General features: G+C 46.2%; 1 protein-coding gene across 4 annotated transcripts in view; it reads right to left on the bottom strand.

Annotated features, from left to right (window-relative positions):
* The window catches only part of EIF4E2 (eukaryotic translation initiation factor 4E family member 2), a 52008-nt gene extending 48172 nt beyond the window's left edge, over positions 1-3836 (bottom strand). For all 4 annotated transcript variants that reach the window (XM_087965553.1, XM_087965555.1, XM_087965556.1 and 1 more), the window contains exon 1: positions 3722-3836. In XM_087965553.1, the coding sequence (XP_087821679.1) occupies positions 3722-3741 (20 nt within the window). In that variant the 5' untranslated portion in view covers positions 3742-3836. The remainder of the gene's footprint in view (positions 1-3721) is intronic.
* Positions 3837-19221: the final 15385 nt, after the last annotated feature.

Raw genomic sequence — 19221 nt, 5'->3', positions numbered from 1 at the left:
CAGTAGGCAGAGTCAGCCTGCAACACTGCATTCTAACCATTATTTCACCACAGAAGGGAAGGAAGGAAGGAAGGCGGGAAGGGAAGGGAAGGGAAGGGAAGGGAAGGGAAGGGAAGGGAAGGAAGGAAGGAAGGAAGGAAGGAAGGGCAATGGCTCTTAAGACTTATATACCGCTTCATAGTGCTTTACAACCCTAAGCGGTTTACAGAGTCAGCCTCTTGCCCCCAACAATCTGGGTCCTCATTTTACCCACCTTGGAAGGACTGAAGGCTGAGTCAACCTTGAGCCAGCCAGGATTGAACTGCTGGCAATGGGCAGAATTAGCCTGCAATACTGCATTCTAACCATGGAAGAAAGGAAGGAAGGAAGGAAGGAGGGGAGGAGGGAGGGAGGATAGCAATAGCACCTATATGCCGCTTCATAGTGCTTTACAACCCTTTCTAAGCGGTTTACAGAGTCAGCCTCTTGCCCCCAACAATCTGGGTCCTCATTTTACCCACCTTGGAAGGACTGAAGGCTGAGTCAACCTTGAGCCTGGGGAGATTCGAATTGCCAAATTGCAGGCAGCCGGCAGGCAGCAGAAGTCGCCTGCAGTACTGCACTCTAACCACTGTGCCACCGTGGCTTCTCCGATGAGAAGTAAAATGTCTCCTCCTCCTTCCAGGAAACACACAATCCAGCTGCCTTTTAACAGAATACCAGAGTTGGAAGGGACCTTGGAGGTCTTCTAGTCCAACCCCCTGCTCAAGCAGGAAACTCTATATCATTTCAGACACGTGGTTGTCCAATTTCTTCTTAAAAACCTCCAGTGTTGGAGCAGCCACAACTTCTGGAGATGAGTCATTTTGACACACACACACACACACAGGACCTGGATGTCTGAGAATCTCCATAGACATCAGGGCTGTGGACTCACACAAGGCCCTTTTTATGGCCAAGAAAAGGACAGGAGGGTCCTTGGAGGCAGCTCTTGAAAGGCTGCTCAGAAGGAGGAAGGAGCTGCAGAGATCCAGGACTTGAATCCAGGCCTTCTGGCAAGACTCCCCCACCCAAATAAAAGCTGCCCCGGGCTTGGGAAAATGGATCCCTGAAGACTCTCCAGAACCCCAAGGCTGCCATGAGCCCCACATGCCTGTGTCCAGCTACAGGTAGTCCTTGACTTACAACAGTTTGCTTAGAGAGCGTTTGAACCTACAACAGCACTGGAAAAAAAATGCCTTATGACCATTTTCAAACTTTACATTTGAACAGCACTAGCACTTAGACTTATATACCGCTTCATAGTGCTTTCCAGCCCTCTCTAAGCCGTTTACAGAGTCAGCCTCTTGCCCCCCAACAATCTGGGTTGTCCTCATTTTACCCACCTCGGAAGGATGGAAGGCGGAGTCAACCTTGAGCCTGGTGAGATTCGATCTGCCAAACTGTAGGCAGCTGGCTGTAGCAGTAGCAGCTTGCAGTGCTGCACTCTAACCACTGCGCCAACAGACAACTGACTCACATTTATGACGGCTGCAGTGTCCCGGAGTACAATCCTCGAGGTACAACCCCAAATGAGGCAACACTCACTTAACAAATGTCTCACTTAACAGCAGATTTCTGTAGTTAAGTGAGACATTTGTTAAGTGAGTGTTGCCTCATTTTACCACCTTTCTTGCCACGGTTGTTAAGTGAATCACAGCCGTTGTTAAGTTAGCAACCGTTCTGACCCAAACCCTTTTGCAATAAAACAAACATGAACCAAAGGGAACAGAAACCTTTTAATGATTCTTACGAATCCCCGGTTAAAAGGCTGCCGCAAACTAATTAAGTTTGATAAACACAAGCCTGGCCAAAACTGTGCGAGGCTGCCAAGAATGACAGATAAGAAATATTTCACAACACAAGAGTCTTCAAATACCAACTTAAGATACTGGAATGTCCACAAGGCTGAGTTTCAAAACGTTTTTGCTTCCTACAAAGAACAGCTGGCTTTTCTCTTCTTGAAGAAGGGGCCATTACCTTGCAGCCTTACTCCCGAGTCACTGTGCTGTTGCAGCTGCTCTTTCCTGCGAGCAACCCTGCACACACGCGCATTTGGCACAGGCTCCTCGGGAATCTCCTCATCGCTGCTGCCAGTCCCCACAATCTCTGAAGGCAGAAGTCCACTCCCCGATGGTCCTGGCCCCTCATCTCAGTCCTCGCTCTCTTCAGCCGTCCGCACCTGCTGCCAGCTAACCACAACAGCAACAGGGTTGTTAAGTGAATCTTGGCTTCCCCTGTGACTTTGCTTGTCAAAAAGCCGCAAAAGACTTTGGGACACAGGAACAGCGGTAAATAGGAGTCACTTGCCAAGCACCTGAATTTTGATCTCCTAATCCCCTGATCTGGGGGGGGAGAGGCTGCAAAGGTTGTAACTCTGAAAAATGGTCGTAAGCCACTTTTTTTCAGTGACATTGTAACTTTGAACGGCCACTAAGTGAACAGTTGTTAAGTCGAGGACTACCTGAATTACGATCAACTTTTGTGACCTTCTGACAAGCAAAGTCAGTGGGGGAAGCCAGATTAAAAGGCATGTAATTAATGTGACCATTGCAGCGATTCACTTAACGACCGTAGCAAGCAAAATCGTAACATGAGGCAAAACTCACTTTAAAAATGTCTCACTTAGCAACATAAATTTGGGGCTCCATTGTGGTCATAAGTTGAGGATTACCTGTATCTCTAGGGAGAAAGTCAAGACTGCCTTCAGCCATCAGCAATGGCTGCCCTTTTTTGGGGTGCTGTTCTAATCCCCCGCTAGGATTTCCTGGTGGTCTCCCTTCCGAGGGCTCCTGGGGAGGAGCTTATGGTCCATCATCCCCTGCCTGGGACAGGTCTGGCTCTTTGGCCTCCGTACAGCTAAGTCCTCAATTTACATCAGTTCCTTTAATGACCGTTCAAAGTTACATTGGCATTGAAGAACAGTGACTTATGACCATTTTTTCACACTTACGACCTTTCCAGCAGCCCCACCGTCACGTGATCAGAATTCCCACGCTTGGCAGCTGTTCCGTATTTATGACTGTTGTTGGTATAAGATCTCCCTGAGCAGGGGGTTGGACTAGAAGACCTCCAAGGTCCCTTCCAGCTGTACTCTGATAAGATAGATTTGTGACACGTGTGTTGCGTTTGTGTGTGAGACCTTCTGATAAGCAAAGTCAATGGAGAAGCCAGATTCACTTAACAACCAGGTTACTAACATCAACTGCGGTGGTGATTCACTTAACGACCGTGGTCAGAAAGGTCGAAACAGGAGGCAAGGCCCACTTGATAAATGTCTCCCTTAACACAGAAATTAGGGCCTCTGTTGTGGCCGTAAGTCGAGGACTACCTGTAACCTCATCCTCTGCTCCCCCCCCCTCCCTCCGCCCCCATTTCGGAAACAGCTGCTTTGACATTCCTGCTCGCTTTGGGTCTTATGACAATGAGGACTAGAACCTTGGCTCCGGCTTGAGGAAACCGAAGCCCCGGAACCCGTCAGGGGCTCCACCGGCAGTGCCCTAAAAAAAAAGGGTTTTGGCGTTTTTAGGAGCCCGGAGCAAGGGGGGGGGGGTATTTTGGGAGAACGCCGCTGCCCCCCGCCGCTCCGGGGACCAACTGCGCACGCGCTGCGGTCCCCCTCTCCCATTCCGACCGGGGGGCCGACCCGAAGGTCTCCCCCGCGGCCCTGTCCCGCCATGCCGCGGCGTCCCGACTCACTCACGCGTCGAATTTGTTGTTCATCCTCCTCGCTCCGTCACTCGAAGCCGCTTCGCTTTCCCTCAGCCGCACGACTTCCGTTCAGCGGCCTGCCTCTCTTCCATTCGCGGTCTTCCCCCACTTCCGGCCCGGCGGAACCTTTGTCCTAGGCAGCGGGCTCTACCCGGCCCTGAGGAGGCGGTAGCATTCCGGCTTGCTACGAGAGACTTTCTTGACCGCGGCACTCTATGGTGGTCCCCTCTACCGCTCATCATCCCTGTACTATGAAGCCTCGTAAAGCAGAGAAATTAGAGGAGCTCCTCCGTTGCACTGCGGATAGGCTGTTTCCGGGGCCGCGTGTTTCAAAATCTGAGAACCGCCCATAGAAATCACGACAATGCGGAAATGCGCAACTCTTTAAGCAGGTTTTGAGCTACATGGGAAGGGCTGGGAACAACCTAAAGGCTAAGTATGCCTGCAGAAGTTGTGGGTGCTCCAACACTGCAGGCTTTCAAAAAGCCTGGATGGCCATTTGTCTGAAATAGTACAAGGTGTACAATTTAGGATTGCATTAGCTTTTTTTTGCTGCAGCAGCCAAGAAAGCTCATGCAATCCTAAATTGCATTAACAATCAAGATCAAATGAGGTACTAATACCACTCTATAAAGCCTTAGTAAGACCACACTTAGAGTACTGCATCCAGTTTTGGTCCCCACACTTCCACTCCTGTCGGCTGTTCCTCCTCTCCCTCAGAGTCAGTCTCCACCAGGGACATGACACCCAAACTTCTGTTGTTTAAATGAAGCTTTGCCCCACAGTTGTTAAGTGAATCACTGCAATTGCTTAGTTAGTTGCAAGGTTATTAAGAAAATCTGGCTTCTCCCTGGACTTCTGTGAGGAGGTTGCAAAAGAGGAACAACACGTGACACTGCAACTATCCTGAGTCAGTGGTCAACCATCTGAACTTTGACCATGTGACCATTTGGATGGTCACTAAATGAACTGTTGTAAGTCGAGGGCTACCCATATTAGGCTATCTCTAAGCCAGTATCTCTAAGCCAGGGATGCGATGGCTCAGTGGCTAAGACGCTGAGCTTGTCGATCAGAAAGGTAGGCAGTTCTGTTGTCCCCAATTCGGGTCTGAGCCTGGTGTCGAAGCCAATGATAGACGCCAGACACGAGGTGCAGGTTTTCTGATGGCTTTTTATTGGAGTTCTCCAAGGAAAAGGGCTCCTGGTCAAAATGCCAAGAACCCAGAACAAAGGATTGAGTAAATTTTATACATTTTCACTAAAGGAGAAGGTGAGACAAAGCGAGATAATAAGACATATCATCTAATAAACATTTTAGTAATCATTCTACAATTTGTTCTATTGGCCTCTAGCTGTTCCTACTCCCAAGTCTTAGCTAATGCTAGGAGTTATCTAATATACATTTGATTTGCTGCAGGGTATCTCTATCCCTAACTGTTAACTGAGATCTGCAAGTTGGCTAACTCAAGTTACTTTTATCAGCTTTCCAATTAGCCAGGATTGTTACAAGATTTACACACGCATATACTCCTGTGGATAAGCATTCTTTGTTCTTGCCAGACGGACTCCACAATTACAGGCTTCCTGATTTACTTTGAAGTGTGTGCCATGACCTGGCTTTCTTTGAGCAGATGGCCCATCAGTTTGGTGGTTCAAATCCCTAGCGCCACATCACAGAGTGAGCTTCCGTGACTGGTCCCAGCTCCTGCCATCAAGCCATTCGAACACATGTAAAAATGCAAGTAGAAAAATAGGGACCACTTTGGTGGGAAGTGAACAGCGTTCCGTATGCCTTCAAAGGCGTTTAGTCCTGCCGGCCACATGATCACGGAGACGTCTTCGGACAGTGCTGGCTCTTCGGCTTTGTCACGGAGATGAGCACTGCCCCCTAGAGCCAGAAATGACTAGCACATAGGTGCGAGGGAAACCTTGACCTTGACCTTAAACCAGGCTTTTCTCAACTGCGGCACCTTTAAGATAAGTGGACTTCAGTTCCCAGAAGTTCCCAGCCATTTTAGTTGACCTGCAGGAAGTCCTTGACTTCAGACCACAGTAGAGCCAGGAATTTCAGTTGTAAACCATTACAGTCATAAGTTGAGCCACCCCGTGTCTGGACTCTTATTTTACAACTGTTTCTATGACTTATAAAGTGGGTCACCACAGTCAAAAGTCAAAATTCTTAGGAATGGATGTTTTCATTCATTTATTCATACATTCATTCAATTTCTATAGCCATTCATCTCAGTCAATGACTCTGGGTAGCTTACAATTCTGGGTCACTTCAAACGGTCATTAAACGAACTGTTGTAAGCAGGGGTGGTATTCTACCTGGTCGGACCGGTTCTATAGAACCAACCGGTTGTTATGATTCTGCCCAGTTCAGAGAACCAGCAAATCGAGCCACTGGCTGGTCCCTCCCCTCCCCACCCACTCACCCCTTACCTGACATGCGCGCCATCAAACTTGCCTGTTAAGTTGCTATTTTTCCTTCCCCCACCCTCCGACCATCAGAAGTTCTGCTGTGCCAGGAGATTTAGATTAGCTAGAAGGCAGGAAACCGTTGAATGTCTTGCTTTTTAGCTAATCTAAAAGCAGAGCTGAACCTTCCTTAGGACCGAAGCTTCTATTTTTCAGTGCAGACTCAGGTAGCAGATTGCAGAAAGATAGATCTCTGAGTGAATCTCTGATTCTGTGAGCAACTCAAGCTGCCTGCCTGCTTTGCCTGATTTTGGGCAAAAGCTGCTCTTTTTTAAATAAAAAAATTAAATATTTACATAAATGTTTACAATGTATACATACAAGCCACGCCCAGCCAGTCACATGACCACCAAGCTACACCCAATCAGCAAGCCCAGTCACATGACCACCAAGCCACACCCACAAATTAGGCCATGCCCACAGAACTGTTTAAGAAATTTGAATCCCACCACTGGTTGTAAGTCGAGAGCTAGCTGTACGCATGCCAGGAAGCTCTGGAATATCTGTCACGGATGAGCGCCTATTTCTTTTCAGTGGAATTGCCGTTTGGTAGGAGGCTTATGAATACATCTGGAGCTAAGGAATCCTTCAGACAAATCTCAGCACACTCTCACGCTTTCCCACCATTTATCAGCAAATCTTTTGACATTTAAGACTTTTTGCATCAGCAAGAGAAGTAGCAGCAGATGGTCCTTCCCCTAGGAATGTCCACATATCAAGCCTTCAGGCAGAACATCCTGCCATCCGTCAAGGATTAACATGTGTGTGGGATGCTCCCTTCTGCAACAAAACCACCAATAACCGAACAAGGGACCTTAGAGATCTTCTAGCCCAACCCCCTAGTCAGGCAGGAAACCCCACAGCAGTGGTGGGATTCAAATTTTTTTACTACCGGTTCTGTGGGTGTGGCTTGGTGGGCATGGCAGGGGAAGGATACTGTAAAATCTCCAGTCAGAGGTGGTATTTGCTGGTTCTACGAACTACTCAAAATTTCTGCTACCGGTTCTCCAGAATTGGTCAGAACCTGCTGAATGCCACCCCTGCCCCATAGTACCATTTCAGACAAATTGCTGTCCAATCTCTTCTTAAAAACTTCCAGTGTCGGAGCATCCACAACTTCTGGAGACAAGTTGTTCCACTGATTAATTGTTCTCTCAGGAAATTTCTCCAAAGTTCCAGGTTGTTTCTCTCCATCCATTATTCCTTGTCTGGCCTTCGGGTGCTTTGGAGAATAGCTTGACCTCTTCCTCCTCTCTGGGGCAGCCCCTCAAATATTGGAAGATGCTCTCCTGTCCCCACTTTCCCTTCTTTTTTCTATACTAGACATGCTCAATTCCACAGGTTAATTTTTCTCACTGATACCAAATATCCTCCTTCGTTCTAGGTTGGATCGCTCCTCCTTGTTTCTTGTCTGGCCTTTGGGTGCTTTGGAGAATAGCTTGACCCCTTCCTCCTCTCTGGGGCAGCCTCTCAAATATTGGAAGGCGGCTCTCCTGTCTCCCCCTGGTCCTTCTCTTCCCTAGACTAGCCAGGCCCAGTTCCTGCAACTGTTCTTCATAGGTTTTAGCCTCCAGGCCTTTAATCATATTAATTGCTGTTCTCTGCCCTTTTCCAAAGTCTCAGCATCTTTTCTGTAATGTGGTGACCAAAACTGGATGTAGTATTTCAGGTGTGGTCCTACTAATGTTTTATAAAGCGGTACTAATACTTCATGTGATTTTGATTCTCTGCCTCTGTTTATACAACCAAGGATTGTATTAGGAAGAGGAAGGAAAGGACTATGGGATGTTTGGTGCTCAGAGTTTGGTTGCTCTTTTGCAGACATTTCATTACCCAACTAGGTAACATCATCAGTGTTAGAAGGGAATGGGGTTTCATCTCAGTTTATATAGTAGTGCTGTGATGGCAAACCTATGGCACGGGAGCCCCAGCCAAACTTACCTGCACTGCGCATGCGCGTGCTTCCCAGCTGATTTTCAGGCCGTTTTCGCCCTCCCGGAAGCTCAAGGGAAGCCTCTGGAGCCTCAGCAGGCTGGAAAATGGGCCTTCCAGAAATACCAGAAGTGCCGAAACGGGCCTGTTTTCAGCCTCCTGAGGCTTCAGAGGCTTCCCTTGAGCCTCTGGGAGGACGAAAACGGCCTCAAGCGGGCCAAAAATCAGCTGGGAGTCGCATGCATACATAGTGCGGGTAAGGAGGGTTGTTGCATGTGCATGCGCAGGGGGGCACGTTGCATTGTGGGTGCTGGCACGCGCACACGCACGCACGCTTTTGGCACACTACAACAAAAAAGTTCGCTGGGGTAGGATTCTACCAGTTCGCACCTATTCGCTAGAACCGGTCGTTAACATTCTAAGCAGTTCGGAGAACTGGTTGTTAGAAGAAATTACTGGCCTAATCCTGTAAGGAAGGCAGGAAAGAAACATTCTGGTGTAGCTTATAGAAACTGCCTCTCCGTTAACCCTTATTACATTCTTGGCAGGACTAGACTTCCTGTCTCAGGAACCTCTCTGGAGTTTTTTCCCCCTCCTTTGATGGTACTTTGCTTGTGTGGAGTGACCATTCAAAGTTACAATGGCACTGAAAAAAGTGACTTATGACCATTTTTCACACTTATGACTGTTGCATCATCCCCAGTCATGAGAGGCCAGGCGAGGAGATGCGTGCCTCGATGTGAGTGATATTGAGTTGGCCACACCCAGCCAATAACATGACCACCAAGCCATGTCCACGCAGTCTCATGACCACCAAGCCACGCCCACCACCTAAGCCACGCCATCAGAACCAGTTGTTAAAAAATTTGAATCCCACCCCTGAAGTTCGCCATCACTGTACTAGTGGTTTGCCCAATCACTCTTAGTGGGCGTGGACTGTGTGGTTTCTTGATTGGGCTGTTATTTGCATTAGCTTGTTTAGCAGTTCCTTGATTGGATTTGCTTCTTAATTGTTGAACTAACATTAGCCATGGTACTCTTCTAGCTGTTGACTGCTGGTGGAGAAGTGTTTTGGCCTTTTTGTTTCTTTTTCAGCCTTTTGATTGTCTTTTTTTGAATGGTGTGTACGTGTTGTTTATGTCTATGTGCCTGTTGATGGCTGATTTGTTTGAGTGCCAGGCTTCTAACTGCCTTGGTCTAGGATTCTCACAGTTTCCCAAATGAAATTATGGTCAAGTGTTGTGAAATTAAGGTGTTTTCATGTATGATCCATGAATACCCGTTAGCAGTCAGGAAACGGGATGAAAACTCCTTAATTTCCAACATTAGAGCAACATTGGGACCAAGGACCCCACAGCTCCTAATACCGTATTTGCCGGCGTATAAGACGACTGGGCGTATAAGACGACCCCCAACATTTCCACTCAAAATATAGAGTTTGTTATATACTCGCCGTATAAGACTACCCCCTCTTCCACACACCTTCCACTTTTGCACTTTTTTTTTTTTTGACGCACTTTTCTGCTTTGGACAATTTTGAAATGAGCTAATCCAATTTTGAACCAAGAATATGCAAATAGCTATGGAGTTTAGAAATGAGTTTTAAAAATATTTTTCATTGCTTACCATTAAGCGTAAAATATGTTGTAAATAAAATGAAAACACAGGAAACGTTCTCTTCTCAATACAGCTGATCTCTCTCTCTCTCTCTCTCTCTCTCTCTCTCTCTCTCTCACACACACACACACACACACACACACCAAAAACCCTGACACTGAAAAGGCTGCCAAGGAACAGTATATTCAATGCCTTCTCTTTAATCAAGAAACAAGGAATTCCTTAGAATCTTTTTTTTCCCAAGTGGCCCTCTTTAAAAAAAAAAATGGAGGTAACACTTTCATTCAAAAAGTCTTCCAGTATCTGGAGTCGCTCAGACATATTGAAGTGAGGCAGGAGAGTAAGTGAAATTTGAAATGATCCAGCTACCGTTTTCTTCCCCTCCCGCCCGAAGGCCATTATCTCCACGTCAAAACGAACGAGGGGAGGCAAAGAAGCCAAACACGCTAAAAAGGATCTCTTTATTTTCCTACACAAGGTCACACCTACTTTTCCGCATTCAAAGGACAACCTCTCCTCACCACCACCACCACACACACACACACACACACACACCAATACCCGCAAACAATGTTCTGGGCATTAATCACCATTGCTACATTAACCTGGTAAATTTATACCCTGCCTCCCCCAGTGTTGCTTTGACGGCAGGATTTCACACAGCGGGCGCTCGCTCGCTCTCTTCTCCGCTCTCCCACCGTTCGCACATGTTGGAAGCACCGTAAAACCTGATAACCCACCCGGGGCTCCCCATCCTTAACCTACAGCCACCCGCATGCAAAACCTGCGTGCAAAAAGAAAAAAAGAAAAGAAAAGTACGCCGCACGTGAGGATCTTCGAATCCTCTCCTCCCCACACCGCTAAGGAAGGAAGAGGGGGAAAGGTTGCGCAGCGCGTGGCGAGTGACACCCGCCACACACACACACACACACACACACACACACACACACACACACCGCTCCCCCTCAGCCTCCCTCCCGGCTGCAACTCAAGCTCGAAGTGGGAGTCGGAGTCCTCCCGGCGTATAAGACGACCCCCCACTTGGAGGCATGTTTTTCAGGGCAAAAAAGTCATCTTATACGCCGGCAAATACGGTATATATTAACATTTCTTATTTACTGTAATGCATACAAAGTGCCACTAGAGGGTGCAGTTTCCTCAAAAGAGGAGACACTAGGAGCACTGAAGTAAAACATCAGCTACATTATCCCCACAGGTAGTCCTTGACTTATGACCACAATCGAACCCAAAATTTCTCTTGCTAAGCGGGACAGTTATGAAATTAATTTTGCCCCAGTTTACAACCTTTCTTGCCACAGTTGTTAAATGAATCGTTGCAGCTATTAAATTAGAATAGGATAGGATAGGATAGGATAGGATAGAATAGAATAGAATAGAATAGAATAGAATAGAATAGAATAGAATAGAATAGAACAGAATAGAATTCTTTTATTGGCCAAGTGTGATTGGACACACAAGGAATTTGTCTTTGGTGCAAATGCTTTCAGTGTACATAAAAGAAAAGAGACATTCGTCAAGAGTCAAGAATCATCAGTTACAACACTTAATAATAGTCATAGGGTACAATAAGCTATCTAAGCATACTAGGAAACAGTCCATATAAATCGTAAGGATAGAAGCGACAAACTTACAGTCACACAGTCACAAGTGGGAGGGGATGGGTGATGAGGAGTGATGAGAAGGTTAATAGTGATAGTAGTGCAGACTTTGTAAATAGTGGGACAGTGTTGAGGGAATTAGTTGTTTGGCAGAGTGATGGCTTTCGGGGAAAAACTCCCCTTGTGTCTAGTTGTTCTGGTGTGCAGTGCTCTGTAGCATCATTTTGAGGGAAGGAGTTGAAACAGTTCATGTCCGGGAGGATGTGAGGGGTCTGTAGATATTTTCATGGCCCTCTTTTTGACTCGTGCAGTATACAGGTCCTCCATGGAAGGCAGGTTGGTAGCCACTGTTATTTTCTGCAGTCCTAATTACTCTCTAGAGTCTGTGTCTGTCCTGTTGGGTTGCAGAACTAAACCAGTCAGTTATAGAGGTGCAGATGATAGACTCAATAGCACAATCTGACTGCCCCATTGACGGGTCGCAAAAGAGGATCGATCTCATGACACTAGGGCAAAGCAACTATCATAAATACATGCCCAGTTGCCAAGCAATGAATTCTGATCACGTGACCGTGGAGATGCTGCAACAGTCTGTAAGTGTGAAAAACAGTCATAAGTCACTTTTTTCAGTGCCATTGTAATTTTGGTCACGAACTGTTGTAAGTCAAAAACCACCCATAACAATATGGTTGCTAAAAGTCGAAAACGATATTCTCAAGAGTTTTCATTCTGAATCTCTTTTTTTCAGGGGTTCTTAAGCGAGCCCTTTTAATCCAATGGTCATCCCCCCCCCCCAAAAAAAGAAAAAATTGGAAGTAAATGCTGGAAATGAGCAAAAGAGACCCGTTGGAAATCATGGTCACATGGCAGTGGGATTTTCAGGAGGCAACTGGACTTTCTTAGTTTTTTTTTTTTTTTCTTTTAAGTTGTTGGAGCTTCACCCCGGAAACTTTCAAGACGAGACTGGATGGCTATCTGTCAAAAATGGTGTAGGCCAGGGGTGGGATTCAAATTTTTTTACTACCAGTTCTGTGGGCGTGGCTAGGTGGGTGTGGCCATGGGACTGGATGGGCATCATTTTTTGTTTGCAGCAAAACCCCCCCCCCGATTTTTGGGCCTTCTGGGCCTTAGGGAAGCCTCCTGGGGGGGCGTTTTTGCTCCCGGAAGGCTTCCCTGGGGCCCAGGAAGTAAAAACAGAGCCTGCCCCCCCCCCACGCTCCATTTTGGGGCCTTCTTTGCCTCAGGGAAGCCTCCTGGGGGGGGCGTTTTTGCTCCCAGGAAGCTTCCCTGGGGCCCAGGAGGGCAAAAAATGGGGTGGAGGGGTGCTGCAACCCCCCGTCCATTTTTTTGCCTTCCTGGGCCTAAGAGAAGCCTCCTGGGCAAAGCAGTAAGATAGCGAGGGGAATCCCGGCACAGCTGATCATAAAAACAGCTGATTGTCAGGAGGAAAAAAAACCTTAAGGAATGACTGGGCAGGGAAGAAGGCAGTCAGCGATGTCGGGCGTGCGCATGATGTTGCGTATGCATGATAAGGACTGATTGGGCGGGGAGAAGTGACCGGGTCGGGAGTGTGGCCAGCCAGAAGTTCCTAACGGTTCAGTGACCCATGCCAAATCCTTGCTACCGGTTCGCTCAAACCGGTGCAAACCTGCTGAATACCACCACTGGTACAGGGTCTCCTGCTTGGGTGTGGGGGTTGGACTAGTTGTCCTACAAGGTCCCTTCCAACTCTGTTATTCTCATCCCAGAAACCTCTTCAGGTCTGACTGGATGGTAAGGAATGTAAGGATTTATATTCCTTGCAGGCAGCTGGTCATTTGCATGATTTTTAGAGAGTCGTTGAGGCCACTTGGGAGGTTTATCTGTGTCCTCAGGGTCACCTGAGTAGTGCAAATGGGTGTGGAGCCTTCTTGGACTCAGGATATCTTCAACAGGGAAGAGACACAGGGAAGAAAACATTCTTTTATTTATTTTTAGTTATTTATTGTGTCAATTGCTTCCAAGATAATAGGTATAAGTAAAAAACATAGTTATGAATACATGGATACATATAAGAAAAATAAAAAATAAAAGAAACAATAGGACAGGGATGGTAGGCACGTTGGTGTGCTTATGCAGGCCCCCTACAGACCTCTTAGGAAAGGGGTGAGGTCGATAGTAGAAAGTCTAAGGTTAAAGTTTTTGGGGTTTGGGGAAGAAACCACATAGTCAGGTAGAGTATTCCAGACATTGATCACTCTGTGGCTGAAGTCGTATTTCCTGCAATCAAAGTTTGGTGCGGTTAACCTTGAATTTGTATCTATTGTTTGCTTTTGTGTTGTTATGGTTGAAGCTGAAGTATTCATTGACAGGTAGGACATTGCAATGTATGATTTTATGTACTATACTTAGATCAGAACCAATACGGTTCTGAGCTTTCTTTTGCCAATTGGGCCCGTAACACTTGCTGATGTCGTCCCTCCATCTTATCTCAGGTCTCTTGCCTGGGATCCATTCTATGACTGCTTTGGTCCACCTGGCATCAGTTCTTCTTGCTATGCGACCAACCAGTGGTGGAATTCAATTTTTTTACTACCGGTTCTGTGGGCATGGCTTGGTGGGCATGGCAGGGGAAGGATACTATAAAGTCTCCATTCCCTTCCCTGGGGGAAGGATACTGCAAAATCCCCATTCCCTCCCCACCCCACTAACCTGCTTTGCAGCTCCGTTCTCCTGTGCAGGGCAACAAAAAAAGACCTAGCAGATCAGCTAGGAATCAGGAAGCAGAGAATAGATGGGGGGGGGGTGGCGGGGCCAGTCAGGTGGGATTTACCAGTTCTCCAGAACTACTCAAAATTTCCACTACTGGTTCTCCAGAACTGGTCAGAACCGGCTGAATACCCACCTCTGCGACCAGCCCATTTGCACTGCAATTCTTTTACCCTCTTGAGGAAATCATATACTTCCATTTGTTCTCCAATCCGCATGCAAATCATTCTATCCTGTTTTGTGATGCCGAGCAGATCTCGTTCCATTTCCATAAGCTATGAGTGGTGCAAAGAGCTATGGAAAGATACTTGCTCGGCAAGTATTCAAGAGTGATGAGTAGCTAATCTATGAGGATCTTATCTAAAGGGGCCTTAGTGTTCCAAAGTGTAGTGGCAACCACTATGGAAGACGTAGTGTTGATCCTAATCTCCTTGAATGATGCCAACTGATACACTGAGCCACCGTGTTCCTATTATTAATGTATACATGTACATATATATATATGGTGAAGGTATATATTTATGTACACAGCATGTGTACATGTGTGTTATGCATGCGTTTGGGTAGATATACACTTTCTCCTGAGAGCAGTCAATTGAATTTCATTTTGTTTGCTGCCAACCTGCCTTCCATGGAGGACCTGTATACTGCACGAGTCAAAAAGGGGGCTGTGAAAATATTTATAGGCCCCTCACATCCTGGACATAAACTATTTCCACTCCTACTCACAAAACGATGCTATGGAGTACTGCACTCCAGAACAACTAGACACAAGGACAGTTTTTCCCCGAACGCCATCACTCTGCTAAACAAATAATTCCCTCAACACTGTTCAACAATTACAAAGTCTGCATTATTATTATTATTATTATTCGCATCCTTCCTATTCCCTATCTCTTCCAATTTATGACTATAACCATATTGCTCGCATCTTTATGATTTATGTTGTTTTATTTGTTTCCTAGTATGATTTGATTGTTTATTAGTAACCTATGACTATCACTAAGTGTTGTATCATGATTCTTGATGAATGTATTTTATTTTATTTCCCTTTATGCACACTGAGAGCTTATGCATCAAAGACAAATTCCTTGGGTGTCCCAATCACATTGGCCAATAAAAGAATTCTGTTCTATTCTAACGTGGGCCAGTGTGCTCACAGCAAAAAGAATGATGACAAACGTTATCTCCTCCCGTCTCATCTTAATAGCCGACTAAGCAGCTCTTACTTTCGCTGTCTGAGCCAAATAAAAGTCAATGAAATCCTGTGGCTCATTTACAGACTCATACTTCTTATGGCTGCCTGTTATGAACTAACAAAAAACCATTTTAATAAACGTATTAACAATATGTTAAGCAGGCTTGAAATCCTGCACTTTGGATTGGCCCTTGGATAGCGAACTGGGATTGGTCCTCATGGAGCAACCTGATTGGCTATTAGTTTAACATCTTTCATTGGCCAAAAGTTAAGCATGTGGACACAGGTCATTGGTTAACAGGTCAGCAGCTAGCTCTATAAAAGGGCTACTGCTGCCCAAGGGTTTGGCTCTCTCTTGTTCTGATTCTTAATAAAGAGTTGAAGTTCACTAAGTCACTGACTTGTCTCAATTACTTGCACCCATGCCCAGAATATAACACTGCCAATCTCCTGTAGGGCAAAAGAGCGTGAGGACTCAGCAAACGCAAAGGCTTTCTGCTGAGGGCCGGGGCGGTATCCCATAATCCATGGGAACACCTCATACAGCTGCAGGAGAAAAAGAGAAGCACGTATTTAAAACAGGATTATTCCAATTGAGCAATGCATTTTCAGCGCAGTCATTGTTGGGAACGTAAACTAGGTGGTGATGCCTGAAGCAGATTAAGATGTACCACACAACCCTGCCCTGGGAACAGAATCAGAATGTTTCTCCGATAACCTTATTTGAAATATAAGTAGTCCTTGACTTACAACCACAGCTGGGATCAGAGAGGAAGGGGTCAAATTGTTTTCTAAAGCACCCAAAGGCCAGACAAAGAGCAATGGATGGAAACAAGGAGAGATTCAACCTGGAAATAAGGAGAAACTTTCTGACAGGGAGAAGAATCAACCCATGGAAGAGCCTGCCCTCAGAAATTGTGGGAGCACAATCACTTGAGACCTTCAAGAAGAGATTGGACTGCCATTTGTCAGAAAGGGTGTAGGGTCTCCCGCTTGGGTGGGGGTGGGTTGGACTAGATGACCTATAAGGTCCCTTCCAACTCTGATTATCTGTTAATCAGAATTTCCATTGCTAAGTAAAGCGAGACAGTCTTCTGTCTGTCCGTCCGTCCATCTCTGCCTACTTGCCCATCTATCCATCCATCAATCCGTTTGCTGCCCATCTCATGTACAATGACTCTGAGCACTTTATGACCTTTTCCCCAACGGGGAATGATGCAGACACAAAAGCAAATCCAGCTCCCCCTCCACCGACTTTGCTTGTCAGAAGCTGGCTGGGAAGGTCAGTCAGCCATAGCCATAGCACTTAGACTTATGTGCTGCTTCACAGTGCTTTACTTCCCTCTCTAAGCTGTTTACAGAGTCAGCCTCTTGCCCCCAACAATCTGGGTCCTCGTTTTACTGACCTCAGAAGGACGGAAGGCTGAGTCAACCTTCAGCCAGTCAGGACTGAATTCCTGGAGTGAGCAGTGAATTAGCCTGCAGTTCTGTGTTCTGTGTTCCAGTCCATGGGATGTGGCGGCTCAGTGGCTAAGACGCCGAGCTTGTTGATCAGAAAGGTCGGCAGTTCAGTGGCTTGAATCCCTAGTGCCGTGTAACGGAGTGAGCTCCTGTTACTTGTCCCAGCTTCTGCCAATCTAGCGGTTCGAAAGCATGTAAAAGAAATACACGTGGAAAAATAGGGAGCATTTTGGTGGGAACAGCGTTCTGTGCGCCTTTGAAGGCATTTAGTCATGCCGGCCACATGACCATGGAGACGTCTTCGGACAGCACTAGCTCTTCGGCTTGGTCACAGAGATGAGCACCGCCCCCTAGAGCTGGAAACGACCAGTACGTATGTGTGAGGGGAACCTTTACCTTTTTACTGTGTTCTAACCAATGTGCCACCACGGCTCAGAAGGTGATCATGTGTCCCTGGGATGCTGCAACTGTCGTAACTACATGCCCGTTGCCAAGAATCTGAATTTTGATCACATGGAAGGATTCTGTGATGGACGTAAGTGCGAGGACTGGTAGTAAGTCATCCAGTGCCATTGTAATTTTGAAGCTTGCTAAACGAATGGTTAGGGTTTCATTTAATTACACTAATTACACACATGCTCCCACAGCATATATTATTACTGTTCTGCTAGCATTGCAAATTAAAACAACTATGCTGCAATTTCAGCATTCTCTGTCTCCATTTCTTTGTTTTACTTATGTCGTGCCGCTGTTGGAGATTGACTCCGAGGGAGAGGAGGAACAGCTGACGTGGAGTGGAAGTGTGGCTCCAGAGGTTGTGGAGGAGGTTGGGGAAAGGCAGAGGCCAGCTGGGCAGTCAGAGGAAGACCCAGGCCTATCCCTTCTCCATCCTAGGGCATGCAGGGAGGAGAAGATAAGGGAGAGACGTGAATAGTGTGGTCTATGGGGGAAGAAAGGGCCTTGATCCTCTTCATGGGCTGCAGCTGTGACAACTGGTTAAAAGGATGGACATGCGTATGGGCCAGTGCTGGAAACAAAGCGTGGAAATATCTCTAGTCTGTCGTTTCTCTCTGAATTTGGCGTCCTTCCCAGTGTGTGTGCTAATATCTGTGGACATCTTCAAGCCCTTATCTTGCCTGGTTCCCTTAATTGCTTCAGTGTGGTTTTTGTTGTTTTTACTCTTTATAATTTATAGGCATTTTTAGTTTAAACGGCATTTCCTCCTTTTCATAACTGCTTGTGGGGGAGTTTTTTGTCTCCAGTCAAGGATATTTGGAGCTTGGAAGCAAAGTGAAGGAATAAAAGGGGCTTCACCTGTTTTTTTGTGACTGTGTTTATTTTGTATCCCACCCCGGGTCATTACAACTTATATCCACAGGGATTATAGAGACAGAAACCTCCAGGTTTTCCCCACAACCATCCTTGACTCTAAGAGTATTCCTGGTCATTCTGACTTAGTTACACAATAGAGTTGGAAGGGACCTTGGAGGTCTTCTAGTCCAGCCCACTGCTCAAGCAGGAGACCCTATACTATGTCAGACAAGTGGCTGTCTAGTTTCTTCTTAAAAACCTCCAGTGACGAAGCACCCACAACTTCTGAAGACAAGTTGTTCCACTGGTTAATTGTTCTCACTATTATAAAATTTCTCCTTAGTTCTAGTTCTCTCCTTGATTAGTTTCCATCCTTTCTTTCTTGTCCTGCCATCAGGTACTTTGGAGAATAGGTATTCCCCTCTCCACCTTCTCTGTGGTAGCCCCTTAAATATTGGAACACTACTATCATGTTACCCCTAGTCCTTCTTTCTCTAGACTAGCTATATCCAGTTCCTGCAACGGTTCTTCGTGTGTTTTGATCTCCAGGCCGCGAATCATCTTAACTGCTCTTCTTTGAATTTTTCCCAAAATCTCAACATCTTTTTTGTAATGTGGTGACCAAAACCAGATGCAATATTCCAGGTGTGGCCTTACTAAGGATTTATGTAAAGCAGTACTAATACTTTCATGCAATTTTGATTCTATCCTTCTGTTTATGCAACCCAGGATTGCATTAGCCTTTTTGGTTCCTCGCCCCAAACGGCTGGCTCATGTTTATTTTTAAGAAACAACCTGTTGGGTAGAATAGTGTTAAAGGCAGAATTGTTATTTGTGGATTATACTTCTACCTTTAACACCATTGTTAAACAACACCAACAGGTTGTTTCTTAAAATGTCCAGTTTGGGTATAAATCAGAAGATTTGTTTGCGGATAAAGGATTTTCTGACAGATAGGCCACAGTCAGTAAGGATGGGATCTCACCCTTCTTCTACTCTGATACTAAGCACAGGAGCCCCGCAGGGTTGTGTGCTAAGCCCCTTCCTTTATTCTTTGTACACCCATGACTGCACCCCATTGTATAACACCAACACAATTATTAAATTTGCAGACGATACGACAGTGGTG

The sequence above is a fragment of the Notechis scutatus genome, chromosome 4 (assembly GCF_049901735.1).
Source record: "Notechis scutatus isolate UNSWTSFEM ecotype Mainland chromosome 4, rNotScu1.2, whole genome shotgun sequence".
In the NCBI taxonomy this organism is placed as follows: domain Eukaryota; kingdom Metazoa; phylum Chordata; class Lepidosauria; order Squamata; family Elapidae; genus Notechis; species Notechis scutatus.
The sequence above is the reverse complement of the archived record's forward strand: the minus strand, read 5'-3'. Positions and strand labels throughout refer to the sequence as shown.